The following is a 22865-nucleotide window of genomic DNA, read 5'->3' on the forward strand; positions in this document are numbered from 1 at the left end:
ATATTATTATCATTGGTTCAAACCTGTAATCTTTTTTTCTCTCCTAGGGCCAGAACCGGTTCTGCTCTTTGCCAATAGGATTGACATTCGGCAGGTCTTGCCGCATCGCTCTGAGTACACGTTGCTCCTCAACAACCTGGAGAATGCCATTGCCTTAGATTTTCACCACAGTCATGAGCTGGTGTTCTGGTCGGACGTTACACTGGACCGCATCATGAGCGCCAACCTTAATGGCAGCAATGTAGAAGAGGTGGTGTCTACAGGTCTCGAGAGTCCAGGTGTGTTACCGTGACGGAGGGGTGGGGTAGATGGGAGTGAGGAGAAACAGAATATAGAACGATTAAAAGGAAGAATATTAATTGGATCCATAAAGGATTGGAAATGTAAGATGTGGTGGAGGTAGATTCATCAAACATCAAATGTGAAGGCGTTGCCCATAGCGACGATTCTAAAGAAGAATTGTACATTCTAAAAGATATAGCTAGAATCTGATTGGTTGCTATGGGCAACACCTCCACTTTTTCTTTTGAGAAGGTTTGCTAAATCTACCCTGTGGTCTGTGATTGGATAAAGGGATACATTACATCACATTAGGGTTTGGGAGAAAGATTAGAAGCTTCTACATTATAGACAATCAGATGTAGAAGTCTTGTGTAACAGAGGTTGATGAAATTGGTGCCACATATTGATCTTTCTGTACTATACTTTCTGGATTCAGGGGGTTTGGGCATTGACTGGATCCATGACAAGCTGTTCTGGACAGACTCTGGAACCTCTCGCATTGAAGTGTCCAATCTGGACGGGTCTCACCGTAAGGTCATCCTCTGGAACAACTTGGAGAAGCCTCGAGCCATAGCTTTGAACCCAATGGAAGGGTACGTATGTTGATACTCAATAATCAGGATATGTAATGGAATTTTCCAAATCATTAAATCGGGCTTTAGTTAAACTTTTTTTGGGGGAGTGCAAATATTTATTTTAAAACCTATCAAAAGGATGTGGGCACATTTATGTTGTAGGATAATCTGGTGTCAATTAATATTTTAAGATTGTGATTAAACCCTATTAATATTAATAATTTTATTAAGATTGGCTCTCATTGGTTTATGGCTACCTGGTTTTAATGTGCACATTGCATATGCCTTTAGCACCATCTACTGGACAGATTGGGGTAATACACCACGCATTGAATATGCCAGCATGGATGGCTCTCACAGACGTGTTATTGCGGATACTCATCTCTTCTGGCCCAATGGGCTGACCATTGATTACGCAGCTAGACACATGTACTGGGTGGATGCCAAGCACCATGTCATAGAGAGAGCAGATCTTGATGGATCCAATCGCAAAGCTGTCATCAACCAAGGTGGGTGGAGTCTGTAAACATAATAATATAACATTCTCTCCTTGTCCCTGCTCACTTGCAAATCTTCCCAGCAGCCCTATCACTCTGGTTACTCTGCCCATAATGACGTGGCTCGTGTCTGTCTGCCCTGCAGGTCTGCCGCACCCGTTTGCCATCACGGTATTTGAGGACAGTCTTTATTGGACTGATTGGCACACCAAAAGCATAAACAGTGCCAATAAATTCACGGGTAAGAACCAAGAGGTGATACGAAGTAAGCTGCACTTCCCGATGGATATTCACACCCTGCATCCGCAACGTCAGCCAATAGGTGAGGGGACCAAGTCCTATATATTTTAAAAATAAAAAAAATAGTTAAAAGCTATTAATGTATAAATATAATTGTAAAGATGTTTATATTGTAAATCTCTTGCAGGCCACGAAAATGCAAAATATATAGGAAAGGGAGGAGCAGACTAACACTATTATACTATTATCTTTTTTTTTTTTTTAAATTAACTAAAATGTGAACTTGTGATTTTACATCTTCATAGAATAATATTTTCATATTGTGTAACTGTGGTCAATCTGGTGCAGGTTTTTTGTTCTTGTTCTCAATGACTGACTTGTTTTCCTTTATTTCCCCATAGGGAAGAACCGCTGCGGTGCGGACAATGGCGGCTGCTCTCACCTCTGCCTCCCCAGTGGCGACGCGTTTACTTGTGCTTGCCCCACTGGGTTCCGCAAGACCGGACCCAAGACCTGTGCCATAAGTAAGTAGGAGGAGTCTTTAAATCCTATATTATACTGTATATAAAACCAGTTTCCAAGTGAGAAAAATTTGGACCCCCTCCCTCGATAACACCCCCAGTACATGCCATGTTTATAAAGATAATGTCCCCTATAATAATACAGTTGTACACTCCGTCATCTGAAATCCTGATGTTGATGATTATACAGCATTTTTAAATGCACATTTACAACACTGTCTCTTGCACGCGGTTTATTGTTTTTTTTATGGTTTATTGTTTATTACGGTTTATTGTTATTGTTTATTTAATTTGTAGAGAAGAATGGATTTCAAGAACTCCTTAAAGACTAAGGCCAACCAAAACTGACAATGTTGGTTTTGGTGGAATTCCATAGGTTAAACATTAATCCAAAACTTGATTTACCTGGGGTCTGGCATCCCACGAAATCTGCTTGGTCCTCCATGCCGTTTTACGGCAATGCTCTCCCTTCTCTTGCCAGGGCGTTCTTTTCCATACAGGCTTTTCCTGACATGCTGTATTCAGCGGGAGAAAGTAGCCAGAACACGGCAGGAATTTGGAGTCCCTCTGGGTTGGGGGGAATGCCATAACTCTGATAACTAATATACCGGATTAATGTTTAACTTCAGGGACTCCACTGACAACTGAATTTTCACTTTTGGGTGTAGTTATCCTTTTTAATGTATAGAGTACTGATCCCACCCAGACACCCCCTCCCCCCAAACGCCTACATTTGCTCTGTGTACCATTTTTAAGCTGAAGGAATTAAGATGATGACCTTTGACCTTCGATCAGGTCTTGACAAGTTCCTGCTTTTTGCCCGAAGGACGGACATCCGAAGGATCAGCTTCGACACCAATGACCTATCCGATTTTGTCATCCCACTGTCCAATGTACGCAGTGCCGTCGCACTGGACTGGGACTCATCGGATGACTACATTTATTGGACTGACACCAACGCAGACTCCATCAACCGCGCAAAGTCAGATGGCAGCAGCCAGGAGGTAAGATGGCGGCCACATTGCCACTGAAACGCGAATGCTATTCACCATATTTCAATGTGTTTTTTTATAGTTCTTTAGCAATATGCAATGATGAGGAAGGAGTGAGCGAGGGGATATTCTCTCCATGTATCATTTACGTAATCGTAACGAAGAGTTGTTCTCTATGTATCAGAGGGATTTTAGCTAGGGAAAGATGTTTTTGCTTTTCTGTTTTGATGTAGTATAATAAATTGGATATTAAAAGAAGTAGAATTAAATAGAATAGAAATGTTTGACTTGGTAGATCTACTGGGTTTGTAGCAGTGAAGAAACACCTTTTCTTTTGTAGTTTGGTATACAGAGATCCTAGTAAGATATATATATATATATATATATATATATATATATATATATATATATATATATATATATATATATATATATATATATATATATATATATATATATATATATATATATATATTATTGCTGCAACTGGTGAAACACGCATGAGCAATTTCTTGCTTTTTACTTCATTTTAATGTCAGAATGGTAAAGTATTTGACGCCATAAAGTTTCCACACAGTTTCTTGTGACCCTAAACACTACATTAACAGAGACTAGCCCTCTAGACACCGGGCAGCTTTTCTAGCATCGGTCACACTGAACAATGAAACAAACAGGTTTTTATACCTAAAACTCCTCCTCCTCTTTTACTTCTCATTTCACTCCAACAGGTCGTCATAGAGACCAGCTTGGAAAGTCCGGCTGGATTGGCATTGGACTGGGTTACACAGAAGCTGTACTGGACAGATGCAGGTATTTTACCGTTGGCTCAAGAGTGCTGAACACTGCACCTTTAATGTAGCTACAGTTCATAAGTGATAATATTTAGTAGCTTTATAAAAACAGTTGTTTGCTCACTTAACGATACTTTTCCAAAGTAGAGAATATGAGTGAGCGCCAAACTGTTAGAGAACAACTGACAATATCTAGGTGGAAGAACAGGCAGATTGCCTAAAGGCAAATCTTCCCAGCAGCCCTATCACAAAATAATACATAAGAATAGTTTCTAAAATTATTATCCAAAGTGCTAACAAGATCCTTTACAGAACAGTGTTGAACCTAAAGAGCACTGAGTGTATTTTTGTGTTGAGACAATCTAATCCGTCTACTCTTCTTCAGGGACAGACCGGATAGAAGTTTCTAACACCGATGGTTCTCTGCGCAGTGTACTGATCTGGGAAAACTTAGACCGACCACGGGATATTGTGGTGGATCCAGTAGGAGGGTGAGAGAAGTTCTTGTACATTCTGCTGGTCTCCATTCTGGGTGGCAATACAGGTTGAAGTTTCCTTTTGCCAGCTTAAGCATTGAAAGCTGTTTTCCACCTTAGGTTCATGTACTGGACGGACTGGGGAGCCAATCCTAAGATTGAGCGGGCTGGGATGGACGCCTCTGGACGGATGGTCATCATCTCCTCCAACCTTACTTGGCCAAATGGACTGGCAATTGACTACGAGTCAGAGAGGCTTTATTGGGCTGATGCGGGCATGAAAACCATCGAATCTGCTAAACTCGACGGTGCTGACCGCATGGTGAGAGATGTGGTTGCTGTCCAGTTCTACGAACATGCGCCCATTTAGGGAATTAAATGATAACCACCAGTTATTGGCTTTCCTTAGGTGCTGATTGGAACAGACCTACCTCACCCCTTTGGTCTGACGTTGTATGAAGATCTTATTTACTGGACAGACTGGCAGTCGAAAAGCATTGAGAGTGCAGTTCGTAAGACCGGACTTGACCGCAAAACGGTGCGAGAGAACCTGGAGAATCTGATGGACATCCACGTTTTCCACCGCCAACGACCCCAGGGTATAAAGCCACCAAGTTCATCTGTCTGTTATCAATCAATGTTTGATACTAGATTCTTCTCGCCTTAGAAGCTACTTGTGCCTCACATTAGTAATATTAATATTGTTTTGGTTTTAGTGGTTTTGTTGGGTGTCATTAATATATGAAATAATAAATTAAATGAATAAATCTATTACTGTGTCAAAGAACTTGTTCCTGAACTGCATTGTGGATCATTTTGTATAGCATCAGACGATCATGCACCAGGACCATGGTTTTAATGTTGTCTTCTTTCCACAGTTCGCTCAGCTTGTTCCATACATAACGGAGGCTGCAGCCATATCTGTCTTCTCTCGCCTCACCCAAAAGGCCACAGTTGTGCCTGTCCCACCGGGGTTAATCTACTCGGAGACGGCAGGATCTGTTCCTCAGGTGAATTTTAAATACATCCGTTCATTTGTGTAGTGTTACCTTCCTTCCTTTGTCCAATAACCTATAGTGTTCTTACCTCTTTCGTTTCTCTGGTTTCTCCAGGAATGGATCGTTTTCTTATCTTTGCCCGGAGGACGGACATCCGCTCTGTCTCTTTGGATATCCCGTACTTTGCGGATGTTGTGGTCCCCATCAATGTGACCATGAAGAACACAATTGCCGTTAGTGTGGATCCTCTGGAAGGTGAGCAAGAGATTATTTATCCAATATCTTTGTGAATTCTTGTGGAAGTTGGATGGCCAAAAGCCGGGGAGAAGCTGAGAGTCGTGGAAGGATGGCGGAGGGTGGTTAGGACAAGTGGTGGATACGGTATAATTGATGGGTCTTCCTTTTCTTAGGTTTGGTGTACTGGGCAGACAGCACGCTTCGGAAAATTAGCAGAGCATCGCTGGACGGATCGAACCATCAAGATATAATAACCACTGGTAATTACCCAAATAAGCCTTGGAAGTATCTAAACCCATGAAAATCCACATAACTATAATGTACTAACTTCTCTCCAGGCTTGGTGACCACGGATGGTCTGGCGGTGGATGCAATTGGCCGTAAAGTGTATTGGACAGACACAGGGACCAATCGGATTGAGGTGGGGAATTTGGATGGTTCCATGAGGAAAGTGCTGGTTTGGCAGAACCTAGGGAGTCCTAGAGCGATTGCCCTGTATCACGAGATGGGGTGAGAAAAAGACATTTTAAATGTTTTTTAAACGTCCCAGTTCTGAGAGACCTAAATTGTGATGCTCCCACACCACGTGTACTAGATCTTGTTTGTGCCCTTTTCTCACTAGATACATGTACTGGTCAGACTGGGGGGAGAACGCCAAGCTGGAGAGAGCCGCGATGGATGGATCAGACCGCAAGGTTCTGATAAGCATGAACCTGGGTTGGCCCAATGGACTGGCAGTGGATAAAGCTGGCTCACAACTCCTATGGGCTGATGCACATACTGAGGTACAATTGGAATGAACGTTAAGTTCAGCGTGGGGTAATTAATTGTAGGGAGTCTTCCTTTTAAGTGGAAAAGGCACTATTCATCATCATCATCATCATCGTCATCATTTATTTATATAGCGCCAACATATTCCGTACGCTTTACAATTGGGGACAAACATAGTAAACTAATAAACAAACTGGGTAAAACGGACAAAGAGGTGAGAAGGCCCTGCTTACATTGTATGGGACAATGGGAGTTTGATACATGAGGTTAAGTCTACATTTTGCATTTCGGCCCAGCCAAACTGCAAAGGTAAAAGTGACTCATAAGCTAAATGATCCTGTCACACAACAATGTTGGTCAGGGGGTAGTTGTCTTGTGTGAAATTGTGTAACCTATGGTAATAGGGTAATTAGTGAGGTTAGGAGGGTGGTTGAGGAATATTATAAGCTTGTCTGAAGTGGTGGGTTTTCAGAGAACGCTTAAAAGTTTGTAGACCAGAGGAGAGTCTTATTGTGCGAGGGAGAGAATTCCATAGAGTGGGTGCAGCCCGAAAAAAGTCCTGTAATCTGGAATGAGAGGATGTAATAAGGGTGGATGAGAGACGCAGATCTCTTTTTAAAAAATGTTATTTTATCCACTCTTATCAGAACAATGGACTCACAAGATTTCAGGCTACCAAAGTTAGAATTGTAATCTGCATCTTTGGAACAGTGGGGGACGTAGAGGGGTTGAATGAATTCCCACCAGCGCCCTACCAAAAAAGGGTAGATGCTCAATCTGTTATCTGATGTTCCTCTCTTCATGTCTTTTACAGAGGATAGAGGCCGCTGATCTGATGGGAAGGAACAGACGGATCCTGGTCTCTCCAGTCCAGCATCCATATGGCCTAAGTCTTCTCGGCGCACATATATACTGGACAGACTGGCAGACACGCAAAATCCAAAGGGCAGATAAAGACACCGGGGCAAATGTCATTGTGGTCAGGGACAACCTGCCCGGTCTCATGGACATCCAGGCGGTGGACCGGACTCACGCTCTGGGTCAGTTTTTTTTGTCACCTATGGGACCTCAAACTCTGTTTTTTTTGTTTTTGTTTTTTTTGCTTTATCTTGGTAGTATTTTTTCCACCGTTGTTTTCTATTTTATTTTATAACTCTATACAATTTTTACTTCTAGTTTCCTCTTCTTTTTATGAGCAGCTGCCCCGTAATACCATCTGGATGTGATTTATAATCATCCCCCGATTTCTTCCTCTTCCTCGCAGGATACAACAAGTGCGGGGACAGAAATGGTGGCTGCTCTCATCTCTGTCTGCCAAACCCTGCCAGTTACTCCTGTGCTTGTCCCACCGGCATCCTGCTGAAAGAGGATGGGAGGACCTGTGACCCGTCTCCTGACACATATCTACTGTTCTCCAGCCGCGACTCCATCCGTAGGATCTCTCTGGACACCGAGGACTATACCGATGTCTATATGCCTATCAAGCAATTGAACAATGTCATCTCTCTGGATTATGATAGCGTGGAAGGACAAATCTACTATACGGATGTTTTCCTGGATGTGATCAGGTGCTGAACAGCTCCGTTCACCAACTGATACTGAATGAGTGTCTTTAATACAGTAAATGTGCTCCTCCTTCTGCAGTAAGAGGAGATAGACCAAGGGTTATGCTCCGCCCCCGAGGAGACGGCATCGGGGAAACCTGACTATTCCTTTCCCTATGTGCCTCCTGCTTACCTGCTCCTCCTCCTGTTGTTTGTCACTACCAGTATTGGCAAAGGACAAGGCCATGTGTTCTATACGATATATGAGCATGTGAATATCTTCTGTTTTTAGAAGGATTTACTGTTTTATTTGCTGTATTTGTAACATGGGTAAAAATATTTACCTGTTACTTTGTTGTTGGTATATATAGTGCCAACAGCTCACTCTGCACATTGTATGGGCCCTTTCACTTATGACATAACGCCACTTCTCCTACTGCCTTCATTGTAACACTATTACATTGCATTCACCTTACATTTTCCATGACGTCACTTCTAAATTTCCATTTTGACCACTTGGTAAAAGTATATTTAATAAGACCATATTTCCGATATATCCGTTTCCTGCAGAGTTTTAGCATATAAGTGGTATTGCCGTTGGCATGGATAATGTATCCTATTACTATATACATGATATAAGACAGGCGCTAAATTAGCTTTAGCAAATCTATAACACAGCAGACACGAGTGACAGACGTTGTTTCTTGCTTTGCAGAAATGCACTGCTGTGATTAGTTAACTCTCATGACTGCATTCTCAACTTTTTGACTTGTATCAGATCTCATTAGGACACTGTTCTAAAATTGTGGGGGGAGCCTCAACCACGTAATGAAGAAGGGGGGGGGGGTTAATACTCTGTAACAAGGCTGCAATGGAATTGTGGAATGTCAGGTTAACACTGAACATTCTATTTGTGTTTGATCTTCATGGTTCATATCTGAAAATGTAACTTTTGGACTTTGGTGGTCCTTTAAGAGTGGAAAAGTCTTGGCTCTAAATGGTCCTGCTCCCTGGATCCGCATACTATGAAATATGTTTGTTTTATGTTGCTGAGTTAAGTATGAGATATTAGGTTTCTGTTTGCTGAGTACCTTTTTTTTGTCGATCAGGAGAGTGGCTCTTGATGGCACCATGATGGAGACCATCATTGGCGAGGGGCTAAAGACTACAGATGGGCTTTCTGTGGACTGGGTAGCCAGAAATCTGTACTGGACGGACACAGGTGCAAACACTATTGAGGTGTCACGGTTGGATGGGAGATACCGGAAGGTGCTAATTAACAACAGCCTCGATGAGCCTCGTGCCATTGCCGTGTTTCCTAGAAAAGGGTGAGAAGATCATGACTTCACAAGTCCAAGTTCACTTTATTCTGTTGTATTTACATGGCCACTTCTGACCCTATGTTTCCTTAAAGGATAATTCCACATTCAAATTTACCTCCCAACCGTTGGGATTAATTCGGGACAATTCTGATTTGTGGATCCTGGAATAAGTGGGGCTTATTTCCTCCCAATGTTTACTAGATAAATATTGGGAGTATTCGAACAAGTAGCTTCCATTAAATATATTAATCCCAAACATATATTTGCTAATACAACATGGTTCCTGTCAGCTTTAGTTTAGAAAAACTAGCGGTGCCTGATATTCTATGGAGAGTATGCAGCCTAAGGATTCCACTACCTCCTACTTCAAACTCCTTTTTGTGTTACCTTCTCTGCAGGTGTTGGCTTTCAGGATTGAAACACTAGCTAATGCAACTATGCTCAGACAGCTTAGTGATGATGTCATAGAGAAGAGACAGATACTGTTGCAGTGGATGATGGGAGGTGTAGTTTATTACCAGAGTCCTTGTGCACAGAGCTTGCATGTGACTGCAGGCAGCTTGGCATAATGTCATAGGGAAGAGACAGATACTGTGGCAATAAACTACAACTCCCATCATCCACTGCAACAGTATCTGTCTCTTCCCTATGACATTATGCCAAGCTGCCTGCAGTCACATGCAAGCTCTGTGCGCAAGGACTCTGGTAATAAACTACAACTCCCATCATCCACTGCAAGAGTCCTTGTGCACAGAGCTGCCATGTGACTGCAGGCAGCTTGGCATGATGTCATAAGGAAGAGACAGATACTGTTGCAGTGGATGATGGGAGGTGTAGTTTATTGCCAGAGTGCTTGCGCACAGAGCTGTGATGTGACTACATGATTCTTAGAGGATCCAACAAATGGTATTTCTGGGGAGACGATACTAAAACGAAAACAGTCACTTTTCTTGGGCAACTATCAGTTGCTGCTGACTTCTCTTGTGCTTATAAATAAAGATGATTTTAACAATTGTGTTAAAAATGGGAGCAAGTATATGTAAATTAAACAGAGAAAAACAACAAACATTCTGCTAAAAAAGAAAAGTGTTTTTTTTGTTTTTTTTTACTGAATACTTTACTTTCTTTTTACTACTTTTGTGAGTACGGTGTTTATTCTCTGTGTTTTGCTGGATCCACTCTGTGCTGAGAGAATTTCCAATTAATCCTTTTCCTATGGTGGTAGTGAGGGTTAAATAAACAAGAATACTAATTGTGAATAAGGACATTTGCCATGATATTGTTTCCCATTCATGTTGGAGTTGACTTGGTGCAAATCTATAAGCAGACAAGAAGTCTAATTGTATTCCTTGCTCTTACAGATACCTCTTCTGGACGGACTGGGGACATGTTGCCAAAATTGAGAGGGCTCACCTGGATGGTTCTGACCGCAAGGTCATTGTTAACACTGATCTTGGATGGCCCAATGGACTGACCTTGGACTATGACACCCGGAGGTCAGTATTCACACTGAACAATACTCTATATGTAGTTTAGAGAGCGCTTTCTCTTGGTAGAGCAAATATGTCCATTGGATTTCCAAATGTTTATAGCCCTGTTCTCCTCACAGGATTTATTGGGTAGACGCTCACTTGGATCGCATAGAGAATGCAGATCTGAATGGAAAGACCCGTCAGGTGCTCGTCAGTCAGGTCTCCCACCCTTTTGCCCTCACGCAGGTGAGTATTTTTGGGTGACCATCTCCATATATCAATTAATTTAGTTTATTGTAGCAATACTCACGTCTGTTTGCTTTATTCTTTACTTGGCTCACAATGTCACTGTGATTTTTGATGAATGAATGCGGTCCTTATTGGGGAATAGATTCTGCCATCAGCAGGCAGACGGGTCAGTACGATGTGCACGCACCTAGTATGAACGAAATTTAGTCTTAAGCGATAATGAATCATCTAGGGCATTAGAATGGACACATGAGAGTAAATCTAACAAGCTGAGAGTTTTCCGGCGGGTTTGAAAAGTGGAGATGTTGCCTATAGCAACCAATCAGATTCTAGCTGTCATTTTGTAGAATGTACTAAATAAATGAAAGCTAGAATCTGATTGGTTTTTCAAACCCGCCTGAAAACTCTCAGCTTGATACATTTATCCAGTGATGTCTGTGGTGAACAATAATTTATATTGTAATACATCTAATATCCCTGGGATATAATAGCAGACTCTAATGTTAAGATTATCCTCTAAGGAAATTAGACAGAGATTATTATATAGACTCCAAATTAGAAGGATAAACTATATCTTTCTGAATGTCTAATTGAGCATAGAAGTGATAGATCATATAGAGCCTTATAATTACACATACATGAGAATGTTCATTCAATAAAATTATTGATCCAGCTAAGAGCATAGCAGTCTCTTACTGCATGTTTTAATTCACCTTTTTGCATGGTCAATGCACAATTACACATTTAAATTGATTTTATTTGTTTTAATATTTTGCTTCTGTTCCCCGTAATCGGGATTAATAAATATTTAATTAGATTTAATAAAGATTTGATTCATTTTATTTACGCTAAACATCCGAGAGTGCCCTATTAAAAACCTATTCTCTCTCCTCACTTTCTTACAATGGATTTCAGTATGTATATATGGGTGCACCTCCCAGAGCATAGAATTGACAGACACCCTGGGTGGATATAATTAAATGATTTCTGGGGATGTTGAATACTTGGTGCAGTTAGATATTTCCCCTCGTCCATCTCCATCTATTACATGGAAATTCTGTGATACATTCCTAAATGGCTGATGAATGATATATTTACTAAGTGATTTTCATCTGATAATAACGAACAGATTATGGAACCTTTATGGAAAGATGGCTGTATAAGTACTGTATCTATAGCTTTATATGCCGGTAGAGACCACTAATTGTAGCTTTACATCCAACACTGGGATCCTGTTTGATTGGCTTGTCATAAACAGGAGGGCCGCTGGATCTATTGGACTGATTGGCAGACGAAATCCATCCAGAGGGTGGACAAATACTCCGGGAGGAGCCAAGAAACCATTTTGGGCAACATGGAAGGACTGATGGACATCATTGTGGTGTCTCCGCTGAGGCAGACGGGTATGAAATGGCCCAGCAAGTGTTTATCTTTAATCTCTAGTTTCTCTTATTATCCTACATGTCCATTGTCAATGTCACTTTTTTTTATTGACCCTTTGGCGTATCTTCACTCGGACTCTGACCTCTTCTAGAACATTGCTGGCAATACCAAAAACCTCCTCTTGCTCTTTCCATCTTGCAGGTAGTAATCCCTGTGGAGTCAATAATGGCGGCTGTTCCCACCTCTGCTTTGCTCGAAGTTTTGACTTTGTGTGCGCCTGTCCGGATGACCTGGAGTCTGAGCCCTGCTCAACTAGTAAGTATCCTGCTTCTCCTCGTTGTGATGGTGGCAATTTGTTGAGTGAATCTACGCCCCAGATTGGACCCTGCTCTAGATTGGCTGTTCTACAACAAATGTTTTCAACTGGGGATTGAAATGATGCTTCCAGGCATATATATATATATATAATTATGGTGGAACAAGCGGGCAGCCTAACTCAACTGCAAGTCGGACTCCCTAGGTCCAGACCTAGGTTGCCTTACGAATCCAGACCAGTCAGCAGCAGGGAAGTGGTACAATTTGTCTCTTCCTAGGTTGTCACTTACATTCATTTCTTTAGGTGTTAGAGGTTTTCTCTTCCTGAAGTTTTTCTTTCTTTTTTTCCTTTTCTAGTTCCTGGATTTTTACCTTCAGCTCCTCAGCCAACAAACAATAGTGATAAAATCTCCGGGCCCTTCAGTCCCAACACCCAGAGTGAGTGGGGTGACGGTACGCCAGGGGTGACTGCAGGAAGGTAGGAGAATGCCAGGATTGATTGGCATGAAACCACCAGCTTATGTGTCTCGGCAAAATCTCACTTCTCCTCTGCATTGTCTATTTTTATAGCTGCTCAGACGAGGAGGCTTCAAGAGGTCTCTGTACCGCCATGGGAGCTGTGCCAGCCAGCGCAGGTGAGGGGGGAGAACCTACCTTAACGGACTGGGGTGTGATGTATGTTATAGAATTAGAACTGGATACTTTATGGAATTATGTAAAATGACAATATATTCTATTTTTTTGTTGTGTGCTCAGGGGACAGACTGCGTGTACCGCACATTATTGCCGGATGCCTCTCTCTGCTGTGTCTGCTCTTTCTGATCTGCGCTCTGCTAATCTACAGGTCGGTAAATGTGTCCGTACCTCTTCCACCAAAGATCCAATATTGCTTTCATGTACTCTTTAAAAAGATAATGGGCTAGATGTACTAAACTGCGGGTTTGAAAAAGTGGAGATGTTGCCTATAGCAACCAATCAGATTCTAGTTATCAGTTATTTAGTACAATCTACAAAATGACAGCTAGAATCTGATTGGTTGCTATAGGAAACATCTCCACTTTTTCAAACCCGCAGTTTAGTAAATATACCCCAAATATACCCCATTGTCTCATTTTTTGCCAGCATCATTATTTGCTTTTTCGGTTTTCAGTGTGGTTCGAGCACCTTTTTTTCCTCAGCACCAGGTAACTTTGACGCGGGCAGGGCTCAACCAAAATATGTCAACTTTCACAACACAAATGTTATGGAAATGTAAAACTGTACGTTGAGATAAAATCTGGAGTGTTAATTACATGATATGCGCTTCATCATCATCATCATTTATTTATATAGCGCCAACATATTCCGTAGCGCTTTACAATTGGGGACAAACATAGTAAACTAATAAACAAACTGGGTAAAACAGACAGAGGTGAGAAGGCCCCGCTCGCAAGCTTACAATCTATGGGAAATGGGAGTTTGATACATGAGGTTAAGTCTACATTTTGCATTTCTGTCCGGCCAGACTGCAACGGTAAAAGTGACTCAAAAGCTGACTGATCCTGTCACACAACAATGTTGGTCAGGGGGTTGTTGTCTTGTGTGAAATTGTGTAACGGGTCGTAATAGGGTAATGTAGGGAGGTTAAGAGGATGGTTGAGGAATATTATAAGCTTGTCTGAAGAGGTGGGTTTTCAGAGAACGCTTGAAAGTTTGTAGACCAGAGGAGAGTCTTATTGTGCGGGGGAGAGAATTCCATAGAGTGGGTGCAGACCGAAAAAAGTCCTGATCCACTGCTGGCGGATTGGGGGAATGACGCCCCTCCGGTATCCTAACGCAATTAGTGAACACCACCCAGTTTTACCTTTTACAGATCTTTAAGAGCGAGGCCATGTGCCTGCTACATTAGAAACTGCTGCAATTTACGTGTGCAAGTTAATTTGTCCCAACTTTTCTCTCAGGCATCGCCGTGCAAAACTGTCAGAGCCGGCACTGGGCACCCTCACCTACAGCAACCCCTCCTACCGCACATCTACACAAGAGGTGAAAATCGAGGCGGTACACAGACCCATGGCTAGTCATCTGCAGCGGCAGCGCAAAGAGGTGAGTACTGGCCGAGGGTTGTCTTGAAGTGTGTGAGGGAGAGCAGATGTACCGGTTGTGATGGAAAACGTTTGCTTGTAGTAGTCAAGCAGTGATTTTTGGAAGTAAAGAAGGGGCGTATGTTTATAGGTGTGACATACAGAATTGTATTTGTGTAGGATGTAGGTGTGTATTATGTTTATAATGTCAATTACTGGGAGCTACAGTATAATTGCAGTTAGCTGCTTGGACAAGATTTAATGAGAAAGTATTGAATCTAATGCAACAGTGCCCCTAGGGGCAGGATACATATTTACATGCAATATTTAAAAAAACAAAATAAAAGAAATGAAAAAGCCTCGAGCTATGATTATTCCAAAAATAAGAGCATCATAAAACCTACAGTATTTGTGATTTGCAATGTTTCAGAATAATGTACCTTTAGTTTTTATTATATGTGGTCATAATGGGGCTCATTTAGAGTGAATACATTTGTTCAACGAATATATGTAAGAAAAGATAAGTGCAATAAATAGCATACTATCTCAAAAATGATAAGGTGTACAAGCGTGTTTAATTACGCCCCTCAATGGCGTACAGATGCAGCTTGACGGTGTCACTAGTAAACTCTCATTACCCTATTAGTTCACAATATTATAATGTAATGAAGTGTCACAAGTGTACACAAGGGTGAGTAGTGACTTTATAGGTAATAATAAATGCAACTCTCATTTTCAATATGAATTGTAATGAAAAACAAACACCTCCACATCTGTTGACCCCAATAATAATCAAATGGGAATCTTCTTTCCTGCAGTAGTCCAAATGGAAATGTCAATTAAGTGACTTGCGACTTCGGATCACCTAGTGTAACTACCGTCAGCTGGAGCGGTCAGTACGCATTCAGCCAATCGGAAGCGGCTAAATAGTGCTGTTGATGGTCATCTTTATTGTGTATCTCTACATCCACCCTTTTTTTTAACCCGCAAGAGATACCTCCCCCTAAAAGGCGTATCTGGATAGCATCCATGTCTGATTGTGTCGCAGTTATGTAAACACTTTCCCGTCCGCCTGCCATTCATTCCATCTATCAACATGGAAAATTGTGCATATTTCAATGTCCAGTTAATTCAGTATCCATATACCCACCGTATCAGTACCCATAAACCCACCATATTATCCCACACGCACCAGGTGTGCTCATACTTTATTGTTTGTACCGGTTTAACCAAATCACTTATGCCCAACAGTATCATTAACCAGTGCCGCTCGCTCTTGGAATCTGAGATATTCCGGAGCTCTCCTTATCCAACACAGGCATGTCCATTATAGACTGTCAAGTTACTTTTATCAACGTACAGATGTCCATCATTAAATGGGCCCAATGTGTATAGACAGGTGAGGTGTATGGGCAGAGACCTGTGTGTTTGGGTTGAGGATGATGCCATGTTTGTTAATATAGAAGGAGAATGTATATCTTCCTTGTTGGAGCCAAGTAATCCCTTTGACCCCTGGGTTACATATAAGTCTACTAATCTGACTGTCGCACTGTCTCATCCACTGCAGCACTCTGTTCCCTCTGACAGTCTCTCTCCTTTCCTCTTCTGAGTCCCTCCACTACCCGCAGGTATTGCTGGCTGCTGCATGGGAGTGACTGCTTTTTATACGCACCATGCTGACTTGTTTTTTATTCCAGTCGAACGTGTCTGAAATCTGTACTTTATGGACAGCAGGACATGTTTTCCAGATACCCCTCAATGGCTGACCCATTATTAAGCTTGTTATCTAACTGGTGACGCTGTGAGGGGTCTGGTAAACCCCTCTGTTGGGAGATAGTTGAGATGCACTGTCCTAGCATTCCTGGTCAACTTTACTAACCGTGTGAGCATGACATTTACTTATCAAGCCTTGTGGTAACTTATTTTATATTCGTTGCAGAGGGCAATCGACCTTCACGATTTTTAGATCACTTTCCCTGTACTAGACCCCTCAATATTCCTCCACCATTTTTATCATGAAGTGTTAGAATTTTAAAAAGTGTTACACAAATTTTAAATCTTATCAACTAGTTATGAACCAACTAAACCGAATATATTACTCGGCCCCTCCCACAATGGGTGGGGCCAGACACTAGCACCCAGCTCAGTGGGACTAGATGGACTAAGTGTACGCGGTGGAGGCTAACTTCTTAAAAAATACTAAAGCATTTTTTAAGGTTAAGGCTATGTCGCCTCTATTTGTGTATTTCATTGCTGTGTTTACTTAGACATAATAGCTTGTGAGTCTATACTCTTAAAAAGGTGAATGCACATTGCCTGTTTTGCCAATAACTCAATGCCTTACGCGTTTCACAGGCTGTCCCCGACAACGGCTTCACCAAAGAGAAGATCAGAATCTTGGAGGGTTTTGGTTTACTGTCTGGTGACGAGAGCGAGTGGGATGATCTTAAGCAGGTGAAACCCTCACGAGCCAGCATCCTCCGGGACCACGTGTGCATCAAGACCGACACTGTCTCTTTGCAAGCCAGCACCGCCTCCTTCGACCTGACCGAAACGCAACAGCTGCTGCAGGAAGAGCAGTCCGAGACGGGCAGTGTCACGCTCCCACCAAGCCCTGAACGTAGAGTCTCCTTACCAGACACTGGCTGGAGAGGGAGGCACTTACCCTCCACTGAGAGCGAGGTGTGAGGCACCAGAGGACATGAGAAGAGGCGCTGGGGGGGCAGCGGCACAGATTGCGTTTACCCCTTCCCAGTATTACTCAACTAATCAGGAGTATCTGTATCTTCCTTGAGCACTCGGCTCTGCTTCCTTCCACTTGGACTAAACTGGACCTTTCAAAGATCTGTGACTGGACACACACGACGGGCAAGATTTATTGTTTGCGTTCTTTGCTGCACACCCTCCTGTGTATTAATGTTTGGCTGCTTCATTGACCTTATGGGTAGGAGGTGACATTCTCCTTTGTGAAGACTGAACAGATTGGTTGTAGTCGTTTTACCGGTGGTCTGACCTGGCAAATGTTTCTATTTTTAATTTTATTTTTTTAAAAGATATGAAAGCAGAAATGCGGAAATGTCCGTGGTCAGCACTAAAACATCATTGTCTAGTGACCCACAGCATTGCCTTGTGTTACTGATCTGGATGTGACAACTGATTTATACCTCCAGCATCTGTGCCAAGATCACCCAGGAACATTAAATGGTAACTAACTCATCACTCACATATCCTGCAGGTTACACCTGAATGGATCCTAGCTCCGCGCCTTGTCCGTACCGGATGGATTAAGCACTGATCTTAAAGGGGTTTTTGTTTTTTTAAAAATTCTAATTTTTTATACTAAGCCGGAACGAAAAAAAAACTGTCCGCAGTGGGTTGTTTATTTTGTAACGTTTTTAACAAGGATTTCTGGATATGTTTGTTTTTTTTGTTGTTGTTTTTTTTTCTATTTTATTTAACCTCTGTATTTTAGACTGTTGTGATAACTTAATATAAAAATAGTTTTTCGTAGGTGTTTTTTCTTGTCTTAAGGAATGCCTTGTGGACCGGCTGTGTGTCTGAAAGAGAGGCATTTTACTGCTATGTATTGCCCAATCTGGTCCAGTTCCCGAACGTATATACGTCATGCTAAAAAAACAATGGTATGAGCCTACACATGGAACGGTCTGATCTCCTGTAGAGATGATAGGGATCTGTTTGTTTTGGGGGAACTTTTTCATTATTAGAATCATTGTTATTCGTGTATTTAAATAGTCCACATATTCTGCAGTATTATACGATTAGAGAACTGTATTCGCTCACAACAGACCCTGCCCCAGTGGAGCTTACAATCTAATTTGCCTACCACAAACACACACTCCAGGGCACTTTGATCAGAAGACAATTCTCCTACCAATATGTATTTTGAATTTAGGCGAAAACCAGAGTATCTGCAAGAATCTCCTACAAACATGTGGAGAACGGCCAAACTCCACGGAATTAGAATTGGGTCTGAATGGAGCACAGCGATGCTACCCAAACTGCAATCTATAATTTGCCTGATTAGCAGTAGAACCACTGTGTTAACTAAACTATCGTATGATGGTGTGGTGCTCCTGTCGGTATAATTCTTTAGTACAATTATTGGGACCCCTGTGAAAAATCCCCTATGACTCGTAATGGGAGGAGTTTGCTGCCACCACTAGGCTCATTCACCGGCACCTAGAATCGCTTTCTTCTGGGTAACTCTCGCTGCTAGGGTACACCCTGGCTGGTACCCTTGCCCTCTCTTGCCTTCAGATCAGGGTTGCTGTGGAGGGCCTATCACACGGGTCAGAGCTGCAGGTAGCGGGCAAAACGTTGGTACTGGAATGCTGGGTCCACCTCAGAACAACCGGAGAAAGGATTAGATTTTGGTTTAATCTGCAGGTCACAGGAATTTACAGCAGGGTAGGGAGTCGTCAGAGCAGGTTCTTGAAGCTAAATGATCTTTTTATAAGCATGGTGACTTATTTGTTAGCACTTCTGCCTTACAGCACTGGAGTCATTTCCCAACCATGGCCTGATCTGTGAGGAGTTTGTATGTTCTCCCCGTGTTTGTGTGGGTTTGTTCTGGGTGCTCCGGTTACCTCCCACAGTCCAAAAACATACTAGTAGGTTAATTGGCTGCTAACAATTCGACCCTACTCTGTTTGTCTGTCTGTGTGTGTGTATGTTAGGGAATTTAGACTGTAAGCCCCAATGGGGAAGGGACTGATGTGAGTAAGTTCTCTGTACAGCGCTGTGGAATTAGTGGCGCTATATAAATAATAATAATGATGATAATAAGGACAGTTACAGCCGCTAGTTGAAGGTACAGATGGAATGATGCACTTCAGTGCACAACGGCTCTCTCTATACAGTTTTTGACACACATGTCAGCAGGGGGGTAACACACACCCCCCCCCCCCCCTCTTACACGGTTCCAAGAAGTCTGGAATATTTAATTCAGAGATTTACATCAGGATGTCAGATGTTCTTTAAACTTAGATCTTAAATGCAATTTATACTTAACAGAATTTACACTTATCTGTCATATCTACATCACATCAGAATAATAATTAGACGGTGAGACCACAAGATACTCGCTGTACTGCCCCAGGAACTATAGAAATGTAGCTACATTAAACTCTTGTACAGGCTGGATGACCCAATCCTCATTTACATAATAGTCTAGAGCACTGGATCCAGGTGTTTTATTTTAATTAAACATATAAGAAACACCTAGAAAGAACAATGTCGTAAAATGGGCAGACTTCATGGGCTCATTGAGAATATTTGGTACAACTTGCTTAAAGGGATAGGTAACACTGGCTTTATAATAGTATTTATTCCAATGTGGCTGTGGGACACGGTACATAAATAGCTGAACAGATTGCCCCGGTGTAGGATGTGAGTGTGAAGCGATTGGCTAACACGCTACCGTGGGATAAGGTAAGCCCTGCCGCATAGCGATAAACATTGTGTTGTAGGGGTTCCATGTACAAAGCTAAACTACACCTCATACTTTCTGCTAATTTTACTTCAGATTAATTCATTCTATATTCTGTTCTAGCCTTTAGCGGCTAACTTCACCTCTTACCAGATTTTAATACAATATTACCCCTAATCCAAATACTTTTTCTCTAAAGAGAAGAGCAGCACAAAAAGGTTTTTCCATGTGCAAAATTTGTACCCAGTAGCTGAGCTCTATCCTTTTAATGAACCCCTCTCTAACAATTTTGCAAAACTGGCATTAGCCTTTAAGTAAAATATACTTACATTGAAAGGGCTAAAAAAAAACTAAAATGCAAGTTGCCTTTTTTTTTTTTTTTTTTTTTATATGAAAGTTCTAATACTTCAGAAATGTAAATGTAAGATTCTTGCATCTTGCCAGGACTAGGGATGTATCACATTTTCTAGGTTTGCTGAGCAGCTGAATTCAAGATATTATTCTCTGTTATCAAATATAAACCTGTGATTGTTCGATTGTTCATTGCACGGTGGCTTAGTGGTTAGCACTTCTGCCTCTCTGCACTGGGATCATGAGTTCAATTCCCGACCATTGCCTTATCTGTGTGGAGTTTGTATGTTCTCCCCATGTTTGCGTGGGTTTCCTCCGGGTGCTCCGGTTTCCTACCACACTACAAAAACATACTGGTAGGTTAATTGGCTGCTATTAAATTGACTCTAGTCTGTCTGTCTCTGTGTGTATGTGTCTCTGTGTGTGTTAGGGAATTTAGACTGTAAGCTCCAATGGGGCAGGGACTGATGTGAGTGAGTTCTCTGTACAATGCTGCAGAATTAGTGGCGCTATATAAATAAATAGTGATAATGATTGCTTTATATTCTAAAGCAGATTCTCAGGGGCAGCTTGTTCAGAAATGTCCCACCTATGGCCCATGTTTTAATTGAATTATGCGATATGCTTGAATTGAGCTCCAGCATTTACACACTCTTTCAAATTCACTTTATCTTGTGCTTTAGCAAACATTGTGATTTTCCTTGGACATTAAACCCTCAGGCTGGTATTTGATACCACACTACCCTTGGGCGTTTGCAGCCATAAGGAAGACGATCTTGGTCATGACAATATTGTGTGGAGAGAATACATTCTCCAACATTGCCATAGCAGCCAATCAGACGTTAGCTTTCATTTTCTAAACTGTACTGCAAAATTAACAGTATTGGGTTGGTTGCTAGGGGTTACGTTTGATGTATGTACCTTTTTCCTGTCCAGCAGTATTCAGTGTCCTTTTATTTATCACCTACTCTTATATGGTATACATAATATCCATTATAGCAGGTTCTGTGCGTCACGGTGATACCTTGTTTGTCACTGGGGCTATTTGGAGTCTGGGCCTTACTACTTGGGGCTAGATTTACTAAACTGCGGGTTTGAAAAAGTGGAGATGTTGCCTATAGCAACCAATCAGATTCTAGTTATCATTTATATAGTGCATTCTACAAAATGACAGCTAGAATCTGATTGGTTGCCACAGGCAACATCTCCACTTTTTCAAACCCGCAGTTTAGTAAATCTACCCCCTGGTGTCAAGATTTAACAAGATGGTAACATTTAAATCAGGAATTCCCACGTCTAACATTTCGATACATAACTTGTTAAGACTAGGGAAAAGGGACAGATAGCCGTGAGTGAATAATTTGGGGCATAGGAGCTACAGGAAAGGGTCCACTTGCGTTGGTCATTGTGTCTCGTTATTATATTTTGTATGGATACACCACAAAGTCCCAAACGTGATATTTCTTAATTCCTTATGTTTATGTTTACAGTGTATAATTATGGGCTAGAGTAAAAACTCTGACTTGAACGACATTGGTTCTATAAATAAAACCAAATAGTTCATTTTGTGAAACTAAATGCAGGAAATTTGCTCATTTTCAGTGGTAAGTTGTGAACGGTTCCTCTGATATTGTCCTCTGAGCTGTGTTTTATGTTGATGTAAGGGTTTCTGAATGTTTGTACGTCTATCCATACTAGCAAAATAATGGGAGGGGTTGTATATTTTAAATGTAACTTCATTAATGAAACTGGGAGAAGTGTAAATGGATAGATGAGGATCTTCCTGCTAAATACAGAACTAGCAGCTACGGGTAAGACCTTTCCAAATTTTAAATGTATCAGTAGAAATGCAGAATGAATTACAGCTCCCTAAACAGTAATCTGAAAACATCTAACAGACCTTTACATATACCTGGCACAATGCTAGTGCTTGTTTCGATTTTGTCTGTAATATTGGATCTAATTCATTTTTAATTCACAGAAACAAGAAATGAACATATTAAACTTTTATAACGAATCACTCTAAAATAGTTGAACACTATATTAATAGTCTGTAGTGCAAAAATAATGTTTTATGTTTTTTAAGAATACAGGATATCTAGTGCAAGGATTTTAGGAAAAACTGTTCGATAGATAGCAGATGATATTTATCCTTAAAGTAAGGCTATTAACTTCTCAAAACTAAACGTGAAACACTTTGTCTACACCCACTATAGGGATTCAGTACTTTGTATAATGAACATGTAAGGGTCAAATGAATGTGGTGTACCGCCTGCAGCTGAAATGTTAAGTTCTCGTGATATTCATCATCATCACAATTTATATAACGCCACTGATTCC

General features: G+C 41.5%; 1 protein-coding gene across 3 annotated transcripts in view; it reads left to right on the forward strand.

Annotated features, from left to right (window-relative positions):
• Positions 1 to 18235, forward strand: part of LRP4 (LDL receptor related protein 4) — an 86074-nt gene extending 67839 nt beyond the window's left edge. For 2 of the 3 annotated variants that reach the window (XM_075188174.1, XM_075188173.1), the window contains exons 12-38: positions 48 to 278; positions 719 to 875; positions 1149 to 1366; positions 1500 to 1676; positions 1996 to 2118; positions 2911 to 3119; positions 3836 to 3917; positions 4284 to 4389; positions 4495 to 4696; positions 4784 to 4973; positions 5253 to 5384; positions 5487 to 5627; positions 5783 to 5869; positions 5948 to 6119; positions 6232 to 6394; positions 7195 to 7420; positions 7645 to 7948; positions 9034 to 9252; positions 10608 to 10742; positions 10856 to 10964; positions 12226 to 12370; positions 12552 to 12665; positions 13023 to 13143; positions 13236 to 13300; positions 13422 to 13509; positions 14606 to 14747; positions 17081 to 18235. In XM_075188174.1, coding sequence (XP_075044275.1) covers positions 48 to 278; positions 719 to 875; positions 1149 to 1366; positions 1500 to 1676; positions 1996 to 2118; positions 2911 to 3119; positions 3836 to 3917; positions 4284 to 4389; positions 4495 to 4696; positions 4784 to 4973; positions 5253 to 5384; positions 5487 to 5627; positions 5783 to 5869; positions 5948 to 6119; positions 6232 to 6394; positions 7195 to 7420; positions 7645 to 7948; positions 9034 to 9252; positions 10608 to 10742; positions 10856 to 10964; positions 12226 to 12370; positions 12552 to 12665; positions 13023 to 13143; positions 13236 to 13300; positions 13422 to 13509; positions 14606 to 14747; positions 17081 to 17413 — 4391 coding nt within the window. In that variant the 3' untranslated portion in view covers positions 17414 to 18235. Of the gene's footprint in view, positions 1 to 47; positions 279 to 718; positions 876 to 1148; positions 1367 to 1499; positions 1677 to 1995; positions 2119 to 2910; positions 3120 to 3835; positions 3918 to 4283; positions 4390 to 4494; positions 4697 to 4783; positions 4974 to 5252; positions 5385 to 5486; positions 5628 to 5782; positions 5870 to 5947; positions 6120 to 6231; positions 6395 to 7194; positions 7421 to 7644; positions 7949 to 9033; positions 9253 to 10607; positions 10743 to 10855; positions 10965 to 12225; positions 12371 to 12551; positions 12666 to 13022; positions 13144 to 13235; positions 13301 to 13421; positions 13510 to 14605; positions 14748 to 16292; positions 16354 to 17080 lie in introns of all 3 variants that reach the window. The other variant, XM_075188175.1, reaches the window with a different exon arrangement.
• The last annotated feature ends 4630 nt before the right edge of the window (positions 18236 to 22865 follow it).

Source organism: Mixophyes fleayi, chromosome 10 (assembly GCF_038048845.1).
Source record: "Mixophyes fleayi isolate aMixFle1 chromosome 10, aMixFle1.hap1, whole genome shotgun sequence".
Taxonomy (NCBI): domain Eukaryota; kingdom Metazoa; phylum Chordata; class Amphibia; order Anura; family Limnodynastidae; genus Mixophyes; species Mixophyes fleayi.